Source organism: Anabrus simplex, chromosome 3 (genome assembly GCF_040414725.1).
Source record: "Anabrus simplex isolate iqAnaSimp1 chromosome 3, ASM4041472v1, whole genome shotgun sequence".
Classification (NCBI taxonomy): Eukaryota; Metazoa; Arthropoda; class Insecta; order Orthoptera; family Tettigoniidae; genus Anabrus; species Anabrus simplex.
The window spans coordinates 284,466,562-284,479,164 of NC_090267.1; the positions used below are offsets into that span (position 1 = coordinate 284,466,562).

A 12,603-nucleotide genomic window follows, 5' to 3' on the forward strand; every position below is an offset into this window, starting at 1 on the left:
AAATAAGGTGAAATTCTTAATGTTTGGCAGAAAATTGTGCTCTGCATTCTCAGAAGAAATCTCAACTGACCACGAGAAAGGCTTCTTAAACAATGACACTTTGAAAGTTGGACGTTACAATAGAAGTGGGAATGGTATGTTCATTCGCCACCAGATGGCCCCCAGGACATGGCACGACGTATGTAGTTCCCTTCCCTGTCCCTTCACTATTGTTATTTTGTCTCGGTGTTTTCCAAATTCGTACGTTCCTCGTCGCCAGATGTTTCATTCCAGGCTTGTGTCTATATCTTACACCTGTCTATGTCATATGTTACGCAAAACACGTTATGCGAACCACTTAGTCCGACTGTGATGGTTCGGTCAGCTTTCGCTTCATACGCTAGCGTTGTGTCACGTCCTAGGGGCCATCTGGTGGTGAATGAACGTACCATTTCCACTTCTATTATAACGTCCAAATTTCAAAGTGTCATTGTTTAAGAAGCCTTTCTCGTGGTTAGTCGAGATTTCTTCCGAGGACGCAGAGCACAATTTTCTGCGAAACGTTAAGAATTTCACCTTATTTCCTTGACACAGCATAAGCCTAAAAGCCTATACAGCATCACGTCTATAAGTACGGGCCGTGAAAGCATTAATGGCAATATCTAATATTGATAAATCCTAGATACTGTTATGAGATAGAGCATAAGGGAGGACAGAGAAAATGGGGAGCAAAGGAACAGCTCAGGTACAGTACTTCCCTGGACCAGAGCACTAACCGATGCCATAGGGGAATGGAAAAGAAAGAAATTTCTAATTCAAACTGTACTAACCTAGAAGCTCTCCTTTTATCTTCTTTGAAAAGTCATTGTAAGGATTTCAAAGTAAGTAATTATGTGGAAGATAACTTTTATTCAAATATTATATACTGTATCTGATTAACAAGCAAGATATTTATATTGTGAGGAAATAAATGACAACTCATACATTTTATGTCAGAAGAAAATGCCTTAATATTTAATAAGATGAATTATTCTCTTCGTTAATGTAAAGTCCTCATTCTGCAGATTCTCCACTGTATCAAAATGATCAACATTAGGCACTGTGAGGAATTCTACCTGTTTGCATGTCTTCCTGAGTAGCTGAAATTAAGAGGAGGTACTGATTTTATTAGGATGACATATACAATAATTTATTGTTTAGTAATACAATTCATTAGTATCTTTATTTTACAGACTACTTTAAAATTTGGCTAGGCAATTTGCAGACAGAGCATACTTACATTTTGAAATTCTTCATTCTGTCGTTTGAATTCAGGAGAGTCATGTGCTGCTATTGTTACCAGAACCTTCAGTTTGTCCTTAAGGGAAAGTGGAATCCATGTCCTTTTGGGGAAGGCGCTATACAATTCTATTTCATCACTGAAATATAGAAATAATTATAGTAGTAGATTTTGGAGTTTTCAGCGGCTGCCTCTGCCCACATGCCTGGGAGAGGATTCTACTTCATGGAGAAGTAGTTGGCAGGAGATTTGATAAGTAGCATGGCTGGCTACATGTGCAGGATTAATATTACAGGCCTGGGTTCGAACCCCGGCTTCACCTTACAGCCCTAAGTTCAATACCTAGAAGAGTGCAAGCTTAAACTAACAGACTCGAAGTTCGATACTCAGGCTATCTGCATACGGCTTGAATTCAATCCCAGGCTTAACTCTTTCACTCCGGCGTAGTGAGTCCGGTGGCGTAACACTCTGGATGCGAGCTGCGAGTGGCTCTCCGAGCCTGCTGTATGGAATACTTGTCTTGCTCCGCTCTCCCGTCTGCATACAGCTCGCAACGTGAGGAGAGGAAGAGGTTAAATTTATTTTATTTCATTTTATTTTCAATGTGGAACTCCACCTCCAGTCACCTTCTGAGGAAAGTATCTATTAGTCTCCTCGCACAGGAGAGTTATGATACTCACGTTAAAAAACAGCTGAAAGAAACTTAAACTTTTCAGTCCGGAATTAGCTGCGTCGAAATTATGTTTCTTCGGATACAAGTTCTTCTTTTTCCAATTTAGTTTTCTGCTCAGTGGTTCAGGCACCTGGTCTTAATCATCTCTATTTCATCTTCAGTTGAATCGTCAAAGTAGGCCGACCTTATAGACAATGAAGCGGTAACTGAAGTGGAAAAGGTGCCTTAATTAGTAGGTGTAATTGAAGTCATTCCATCACCAGAATCAGATGACAAATCAATATCATCATCATCTTCTTCAAAGTCACTCCCCAATATTACGGAAAGAGCTTCCTCCACAGTATATCTTTCCTCCGTCATCAGGCCTTTCACAATTTAAAAGCAAGTGAAAGCTAAATCGAGAAGCACAAGCACGTCAGCATGGGAGCAACTAGGTGTGAAGCGAGTAGTGTACTGGACACATTGCTTTCGTCTTCGAACTGGTTACTCCTATCATCTGGTGATCACATTGGTAACTATAGACTCCCAAGTCAGCCATGAGAGACCTCCAAGGCCGAACTTCCCCAGCAGTCTATCGTAGTGAAATGAAAAGTAATTAGGATACGTCTGAAAGTAGTTTAAAAATTACTGTAGTGTACTGTACAGTAGTATACGAGTAATTTAGAATTTAGTGTGCTTATTTTACTATTGTAAAATATTTGTGCAGTACTGGTGTAGTAGAGGTATCCGTAGAAACTCTTACTAAAATTCTGTTGTTGTAATTAGGATAGGCTTAATTGCAGTTTGGAATTGTGTAGTTCTTGTGTATTACTTTCGATATTCAGTAATTAACACCAGTTTTTATCCTGTTAGGGGTTGTAGGATAAAAAATAGAATACGACTAAGTAGTATTGTAGTGTAGTTGTATATTAATTACCGTATTGTTGTGTGATCTTTGAGTACTATCCCAGACACTATATACCTCCGTTCTTTTATTTTTTGCAAATAAGTTATTTTATTTTTATTTTCATTTTTTCCATAAGAATGGCTAAGGAGCGCGAGTGTACGAACTGTGGGTGTGGCGAGGCACTGAGGGGTATGAGGGAGGAGTTGGAGAGTTTGAGGGAGATAATTAGGATTCTCACAGAAGACAGGAAGGAAGATAGGACTCCCTCAAACAATGTACAGGTTACAGTAGGTGTACAAGAGGGAGGGGAAGTAAAGGGGGGAGTTGTAGAAGACAGGTGGTCTAATGTTCTAAGGGGAAGGAGACTGCAGGCTAAGGGCTCTATTCAGGATCAGAATTCAGGACAGGTGTCTGTGCGAAATCGATACGAGTCACTCCAGGTAGAACAACAGAGGGAAGATGAGGGACAGGGAACTGTTGCTGAGATGTATGGAAGTAGGAGGAAGGGAAAAGGTAGGAAAGGGAAATGTAGAGTACAGGATAGGAAAAGACAGGTGGAACAGGGTCATGGGAAGGAGAAAAGGGAGGAGGAAGTAGCGTCTGCAGCTATCAGGAAAGATAGGGCTGACCAGGAGGGAAGGGGATCAAATGAGGTGGGTAGGGTTGAGGCTCTGGTCATGGGGGATTCCATCGTTAGACACGTGGGGAAAGTGTGTGGAGGAAAGGGAACCAGGGTAAAATGTTATCCAGGAATTAGGTTGAGGCAGATGTTGAGGAAAGTAGAAGAGAGAGAAGAGAGGGAGGAGGGGAAGGAGAAGGTGGTAGTGTTTCATGTTGGTACCAACAATGTAAGGCAAGCTGATATAAGTACCAACATAGTTGGAGATGTGTGGGATCTGGTAAATGCAGCATGAATGAAGTTTAAGAAAGCGGTGATTGTTATTAGTGGAATAATGTGTAGGAGGGATACTGACTAGAGGGTGATTGGGGATTAAAATGAGACTATGGAGTGGGTATGTGGGAAACTGGGAGTGAAATTTCTAGATCCTAATGGGTGGGTAGGAGATAGGGATCTGCGCTCGGATGGCCTTCATTTAAACCGCAGTGGTACGTATAAGTTAGGAAACTTGTTTAGAAGGGTTATAGGCAGGTACATTCAGGGAAACGGGATGGCCTAGGGAGTGGTGATAAGGGAACAGGGAACTGGAAATCAAGTAGGGATGTCATAAAATTGTTAGTGTTGAACTGTAGAAGTATTGTAAAGAAAGGAATAGAATTAAGTAATTTAATAGATACATATTTACCAGATATTTATTGTAATAGGAGTTGAATCATGGCTGAGAAATGATATAATGGATGCAGAAATTTTCTCACGGCACTGGAGTGTGTATCGTAGAGATAGGATAGGAATGGTGGGGGCGGGGGGTGTTCATTCTGGTGAAAGAAGAATTTGTAAGCTACGAAAAAGTTAAAGATGAGACACATGAAATTCTAGGTGTAAGGCTCATTTCTAAAGATAATAGGCAACTTCATATATTTGGAGTGTACAGATCGGGAAAGGGTAGCACTGACGCGAATTCAGAATTATTTGATAGGATAGTCAGCTATGTGGGAAACGACATGGAAAGAAATGTGATTGTAGCGGGAGATCTGAATTTGCCAGATGTAAATTGGGAAGGAAGTGCGAACGACAGGAAGCATGACCAACAAATGGCAAATGTTAATATGGGAAGGACAGCTGATTCAGAAAGTGATGGAACCAACCAGAGGGAAAAATATACTGGATGTAGTGCTGATAAAACCAGATGAGCTCTATAGGGAAACTGAAGTAATAGATGGTATTAGTGATCATGAAGCTGTTTTTGTCGTAGTCAAAAATAAATGTGATAGAAAGGAAGGTCTTAAAAGTAGGACTATTAGGCAGTACCATATGGCTGATAAAGCAGGCATGAGGCAGTTTCTAAAAAGTAATTATGATCGGTGGAAAACGGTAAATAAAAAGTAAACAGACTCTGGGATGGGTTTAACCCTAGAAGTGCCGAGTGTTTTTCCCTAAATGCCAGGCCATTTTCGCATGGATTACACATTTATGTTTTTAACTATTTTATGCACGCTTAGATAGAGAAAAATTAGACATGTAGCATACCATATTACTCGGAAAGCTTTATTTAACGTGCTTATATAAGTAATAGATAATTTACTTACTTATCAGGTGCGTATCAAGCGATCAAAATTTTGGAAAACTAAAAATGTTTTGTTTTTATATCTTCAAGTTCACTGTTAGAGTAATAAAAAGCACTCATTAAAAAAATCACAATATACAAAATATGCGGAATTTATTCTAGTTTTTAAAAATATTTCGTTCTCAAAAGTAAACACAGAAATAAAATCACAAAAGAATTAAGAAGTTCCAAGCTGCACACAGTTCCGTCAGCCGCGGAGCACTCCTGGGAGTCATTCTTCGAGAGTTTTCTTTTCCTGCCAGGCTTCATAGGCGTCCAGAAATGCTGCAATTTATGAAAACATTCACGGTGCATCCCATATTTATTAGAATGGCAGTGTAATTTTTCATTTCAGAGACAGTTATACCAAACCCAGATTGATTGATTGATTGATTGATTGATTTGAAACAGGATCGCATACGAGAAAAGGCCTTCATTTCTTCAGAATCTCTTTTAGTTTTAATTTTTTTCGCCACTCTTTCACGAAGAACTTCTAAATAAAATCTGTAAAGAACAAGTAGAAGTACATCATGGGTATACTGTTTCGGGGCGTACACTTCCTAATGCCAGGATTTCTTACGCGGAACTTCTCGGAAATATCGAACTCCTGTTCGGGTGGATAAAACATGCACCACTTTCGTGTTACAGAAACAGTATTAGCTAATTAAACGTCGGCAGGCCTGCTCTCTTCATCGGAATCACTTTCAACTCTAGATTATGGAATATAATCTTCTCCGCTGTCAGAAGAATCATCAGCTAAAGAAAATATGTCACTGGAAGAGGAATCATCCCAATCATCTCAAAGAAATTCGCGAATATCACTTTAATCATGTAGCTCACCTACCATGATGACAGCTTACACTTCAATAGAAAAAGTTTAAAAATAAACTCAATAATGTGTTGAAAGACAACGAAAGATATTCACAGAAACTAACAGGAACGGCGAGCGAGCGCGAAGTTACATAGCAAATGAGACGACAGGGGGATGAGGCAAGAGTAGCTGATTTTATACCTATCCTGACTTTGACTGAGTAATTTCCGGCTAGTGAGGAATGTGTGATGAAAGACTTGAAGCTTCCTCTTTAATGTCTTACTTGTTAAAATAGCGTAAGTGAACGATAAATGATGTTATAAGTGATTAAGCGAATGCATGTACTATGCGTCGCGCGTGCGACGTTGGCATTCTAGTGACACTCTATTGAGTCGCAAGCGCGACGTTTTGCAGTTCTAGGGTTAAATAAATTGTTGAGGAATGCAAAAACAGATCTGTACCTTTAAGGGAGGTAAGGAATGGTAAAGACCCATCTTATTAGAGAAATAAAGAGACTAAGAAGGAGGTGCAGACTGGAAAGAAATAGAGTTAGAAATGGCTGTGGAAGTAAGGAGAAATTGAAGGAACTTACTAGAAAATTGAATCTAGCAAAGAAGGCAGCAAAGAATAACATGATGGCAAGCATAATTGGCAGTCATACAAATTTTAGTGAAAAATAGAAGGGTATGTATAGGTATTTTAAGGCAGAAACAGGTTCCAAAAAGGACATTCCAAGAATAATTAATGAACAAGGGGAGTGTGTATGTGAGGATCTTCAAAAGGCAGAAGTATTCAGTCAGCAGTATGTAAAGATTGTTGGTTACAAGGAAAATGTCGAGATAGAGGAGGAGACTAAGGCCAATGAAGTATTAAAATTTACATATGATAACAATGACATTTACAATAAGATACAAAAATTGAAAACTAGAAAAGCGGCTGGAATTGATCAGATTTCTGGGGATATACTAAAGACAATGGGTTGGGATATAGTACCATATCTGAGGTACTTATTTGATTATTGTTTGGTTGGAGGAGCTATACCAGATGAGTGGAGAGTTGCTATTGTAGCCCCTGTGTATAAAGGAAAGGGTGATGGACATAAAGCTGAAAATTACAGGCCAGTAAGTTTGACATGCATTGTATGTAAGCTTTGGGAAGGCGTTCTTTCTGATTATATTAGACATGTTTGTGAAATTAATAACTGGTTCAATAGAAGGCAGTTCGGTTTTAGGAAAGGTTATTCCACTGAAGCTCAACTTGTAGGATTCCAGCAAGATATAGCAGATATCTTGGATTCTGGAGGTTAAATGGACTGCATCGCGATTGACCTGTCTAAAGCATTTGATAGGGTGGATCATGGGAGACTACTGGCAAAAATGAGTGCAATTGGACTAGACAAAAGAGAGACTGAATGGGTTGCTATATTTCTAGAAAATAGATCTCAGAGAATTAGAGTAGGTGAAGCTTTATCTGAGCCTGTAATAATTAAGAGGGGAATTCCTCAAGGCAGTATTTTCGGACCTTTATGTTTTCTTATATATATAAATGATATGAGTAAAGGAGTGGAATCGGAGGTAAGGCTTTTTGCGGATGATGTAATTCTGTATAGAGTAGTAAATAATTTACAAGATTCTGAGCAACTGCAACGTGACCTCGATAATGTTGTGAGATGGACAGCAGGCAATGGTATGTTGATAAACGGGGTTAAAAGTCAGGTTGTGAGTTTCACAAATAGAAAAAGTCCTCTCAGTTTTAATTACTGCGTTGATGGGGTGAAAGTTCCTGTTGGGGCTCACTGTAAGTATCTAGGTGTTAATATAAGGAAAGATCTTCATTGGGGTAATCACATAAATGGGATTGTAAATAAAGGGTACAGATCTCTGCACATGGTTATCAGGGTGTTTAGGGGTTGTAGTAAGGATGTAAAGGAGAGGGCATATAAGTCTCTGGTAAGACCCCAACTAGAGTATGGTTCCAGTGTATGGGACCCTCACCAGGATTACCTGATTCAAGAATTGGAAAAAAGCCAAAGAAAACCAGCTCGATTTGTTCTGGGTGATTTCCGACAAAAGAGTAGCTTTACAAAAATGTTGCAAAGTTTGGGTTGGGAAGAATTGAGAGAAAGAAGAAGAGCTGCTCGACTAAGTGGTATGTAGGATGCTAAAAGGTTTGTTTTGTCACCTATTCAATACATATAAATTTTACAATTTAGGAATTTATTATTGATTCCACTTGAGACATGTTTCGCCCTTCATTGAGGGCATCATCAGTCAAATTATCTCCTCAAGGCAAGAATCGGGTACCTGGTTAGTAGTTGACATGCACAAATTAATACATATTATTAATACACATTACAAAAATTAAGTTCCAAGCTGTCAGTGGAGAGATGGAGTGGAATGACGTTAGTAGACGAATAAGTTTGAGTGGCATTTATAAAAGTAGGAAAGATCACAATATGAAGATAAAGTTGGAATTCAAGAGGACAAACTGGGGCAAATACTCATTTATAGGAAGGGGAGTTAGGGATTGGAATAACTTACCAAGGGAGACGTTCAATAAACTTCCAAATTCTTTTAAATCATTTAGGAAAAGGCTAGGAAAACTACAGATAGGGAATCTGCCACCTGGGCGACTGCCCTAAATGCAGATCAGTATTGATTGATTGATTGATTGATTGATTAACAAAAGACACACGACAGCAGTCGACCGGCTATGAGGCACAGCTCCAGCATGACTGCTACGGCAGTCAACCGGGTGCGCTGCACAGCTCCCTCCCGACTGCTAGAGCAGTCGACCAGAGTGAAACGGATAACCTAACTGGACAAGATGGCGGCTATACACTATTCTTATGGGCCTATGTCTAGAGAGCTAACTCAGGTGCTCACAACTTGTAACATAGGGCCTATTACTTTTTTCAGCATAACCTTTGGGAAATGATGCGTGGGTTATTAGCAAAATGGCTGCCATATGCTGGACCTAAGACTAGAGAGGTACCCCAGGGATTCACTACTTGCAACTTAGAGGTCCTATTAGCTTTATCAGCCAAACTTTGGCAAGATGCCTGCAATATACTATTCTTATGGACCTAAGTCTAGAGAGCTCTTAGTGTTTCAGAAGGTGGTAGTGTTTCACGTTGGTACTAACAACGTAAGACAAGCAGGTATAAGTACCAACATAGTTGGGGATGTGTGGGATCTGGTAAATGCAGCACGGGTGAAGTTTAAGGAAGCAGAGATTGTTATCAGTAAATACTGTGTAGGAGGGATACTGACTGGAATTTGATTGGGGATTTAAATGAGACTATGGAGTGGGTATGTGGGAAACTGGGAGTGAAATTTCTAGATCCTAATGGGTGGGTAGGAGATAGGGATCTGCGCTCAGATGGCCTTCACTTAAACCGCAGTGGTACATATAAGTTAGAAAATTTGTTTAGAAGGGTTATAGGGAGGTACATTCAGGGAAACAGGGTGGCCTAGGGAGCGGTGTTAAGGGAATAGGGAACTGTAAATTAAGTAGGGATGACATAAAACTGTTAGTGCTCAACTGTAGAAGTATTGTAAAGAAAGGAATAGAATTAAGTAATTTAATAGATATATACTTACCAGATATTGTAATAGGAGTTGAATCATGGCTGACAAATGATATAATGGATGCAGAAATTTTCTCACAGAACTGAAGGGGAAGTATTCATTCTCGTGAAAGAAGAATTTGTAAGCTATGAAAAAGTTAAAGATGGCAAACACGAAATTCTAGGGGTAAGGCTCATCTCTAAAGATAATAGACAACTTGATATCTTTGGAGTGTACAGACCAGGAAAGGGTAGCACAGATGCTGATTCAGAATTATTTGATAAGATAATCAGCTATGTGGGAAACGATAAGGAAAGGAACGTGATTGTAGCGGGTGATCTCATTTTACCAAATGTCAATTGGGAAGGTAATGTGAACGACAGTAAGCATGACCAACAAATGGCAAATAAGTTAATATGGGAAGGGCACCTGATTCAGAAAGTGATGGAACCAACTAGAGGGAAGAATATTCTGGATGTGGTGCTGGTAAAACCAGATGATCTCTATAGAGAAACCAAAGTAATAGATGGTATTAACGATCACAAAGCTGTTTTTGTGGTAATTAAAAATAAATGTGAAAGAAAGGAAGAGATTAAATTTAGGACTGTTAGGCAGTACCATGTGGCTGATAAAACAGGTATGAGGGAGTTTTTAATAAGTAAATATGATCGGTGGAAAACGGTAAATAAAAATGTAAACAGACTCTGGGATGGGTTTAAAGCAATTGTTGAGGAATGTGAAAATAGGTTTTTACCTTTAAAGGTGGTAAGGAATGGTAAAGATCCACTATATTATAACACGGAAGTAAAGAGGTCAAGAAGGAGGTGCAGGTTGGGAAGAAGTAAAGTTAGAAATGGCTGTGGAAGTAAGGAGAAATTGAAGGAACTTACTAGGAAATTGAGTCTAGCAAAGAAGTCAGCTAAGGATAACATAATGGCAAGCATAATTGGTGGCCATACTAATTTTGGTGAAAAATGGAAGAGTATGTATAAGTACTTTAAGGCAGAAACAGGTTCAAAGAAGGACATTCGAGGAATCATTAATGAACAAGGAGGGTGTGTATGCGAGGATCTTCAAAAGGCAGAAGTATTCAGCCAGCAGTATGTAAAGATTGTTGGTTACAAGGATAGAGGAGGTGACTAATACTAAAGAAGTATTAAAATTTACCTATGACAGCAATGACATTTACAGTAATATACAAAAGTTGAAAACTAGGAAAGCAGCTGGAATTGATAAGGTTTCGTGGGATATACTAAAGACAATGAGTTGGGATATAGTACCATACCTGAAGTACTTATTTGATTATTGTTTGCATGAAGGAACTTTACCAAATGAATGGAGAGTTGCTATAGTAGCCCCTGTAAATAAATGAAAGGGTGATAGACATAAAGCTGAAAATTACAGGCCGGTCAGTTTGACATGCATTGTATGTAAGCTTTGGGAAAGCATTCTTTCTGATTATATTAGACATGTTTGCAAAATTAATGACTGGTTTGATAGAAGGCAGTTTGGGTTTAGGAAAGGTTATTCCACTGAAGCCCAACTTGTAGGATTCCAGCAAGATATAGCAGATATTCTGGATTCAGGAGGTCAATTGGACTATATCGCGATTGACCTGTCTAAGGCATTTGATAGGGTAGATCATGGGAGACTACTGGCAAAAATGAGTGCAATTGGACTAGACAAAAGAGTGACTGAATGGGAGGCTCTGTTTCTAGAAAATAGAACACAGAGAATTAGAGTAGGTGAAGCTTTATCTGTTGCTGTAAAAATTAAGAGGGGAATTCCTGAAGGCAGTATTATTGGACCTTTATGTTTTCTTATATATATATCAATGATATGTGTAAAGAAGTTGAATCAGAGATAAGGATTTTCGCAGATGATGTTATTCTGTACAGAGTAATAAATAAGTTACAAGATTGTGAGCAACTGCAAAATGACCTCGATAATGCTGTGAGATGGACAGTAGGCAATGGTATGATCATAAACAGGGATAAAAGTCAGGTGGTGAGTTTCACAAATAGGAAAAGCCCTTTCAGTTTTAATTACTGTGTTGATGGGGTGAAAGTTCCCTTTGGGGATCATTGTAAATACCTAGGTATTAATATAAGGAAAGATCTTCATTGGGGTAATCACATAAATGGAATTGTAAATAAAGGGTACAGATCTCTGCACATGGTTATGAGAGTATTTAGGGGTTGTAGTAAGGATGTAAAGGAGAGAGCATATTTGCCTCTGGTGAGACCACAACTAGAGTATGGTTCCAGTGTATGGGACCCTTACCAGGATTACTTGATTCAGGAACTGGAAAAAATCCAAAGGAAAGCAGCTCGATTTGTTCTGAGCGATTTCCGACAAAAGAGTAGCGTTACAATAATGTTACAAAGTTTGGGCTCGGAAGACTTGGGAGAAAGGAGACAAGGTGCTCGACTAAGTGGCATGTTCCGAGCTGTCAGTGGAGAGATGGCGTGGGAGGACATCAGTAAACAAATAAGTTTGGATAGTGTCTTTAAAAGTAGGAAAGATCACAGTATGAAGATAAAGTTGGAATTCAAGAGGAAAAATTGAGGCAAATATTCCTTTATAGAAAGAGGAGTTAGGGATTGGAATAACTTACCAAGGGAGATGTTCTATAAATTTCCAATTTCTTTGCAATCATTTAAGAAAAGGCTAGGAAAACAACAGATAGGGAATCTGCCACCTGGGTGACTGCCCTAAATGCAGATTAGTAGTGATTGATTGATTGATTGATTGATTGATTGATTGATTGATTGATTGATTGATTGATTGATTGATTGATTGATTGATTGATTGATTGAGCTACCTCAGGGGCTCACAACTTGTAACTTAAAACCTTAGTGGCCTAATTTTGGCAACTGATGTGAGGGTTATTATGCAAGGTGGCTACTATACTCTCGACCTAAGACCAGAGAGGTACCTCCGGATCTCACAACTTGTAACTGAGGACCTATTAGCTTTATTGGCCTAACTTTGGCAACTGATGCAAGGGTTATCTGGCAAGATGGCAGCTATACACTATTCCTATGGGCCTAAGTCTAGAGAACTACCTCAGGGGCTCACAACTTGTAACTTTGAACCTATTAGTTTTATCAGTGTAACCTTTGAGAACTGACACAAGGGTTATTAGGTAAGTTGGCTACTATATGCTTGACCTAAGACTAGA

The 12,603-nt window shown here is 39.1% G+C and overlaps 1 protein-coding gene across 3 annotated transcripts in view; it reads right to left on the reverse strand.

Annotated features, from left to right (window-relative positions):
* Nucleotides 1–868: 868 nt before the first annotated feature.
* The window catches only part of KFase (kynurenine formamidase), a 238,476-nt gene continuing 226,741 nt past the window's right edge, over nt 869–12,603 (reverse strand). For all 3 annotated transcript variants that reach the window (XM_068226675.1, XM_068226674.1, XM_067143075.2), the window contains 2 exons: nt 1,259–1,397; nt 869–1,118 (listed from right to left, as the gene is read on the reverse strand). In XM_068226675.1, the coding sequence (XP_068082776.1) occupies nt 987–1,118; nt 1,259–1,397 (271 nt within the window). In that variant the 3' untranslated portion in view covers nt 869–986. The remainder of the gene's footprint in view (nt 1,119–1,258; nt 1,398–12,603) is intronic.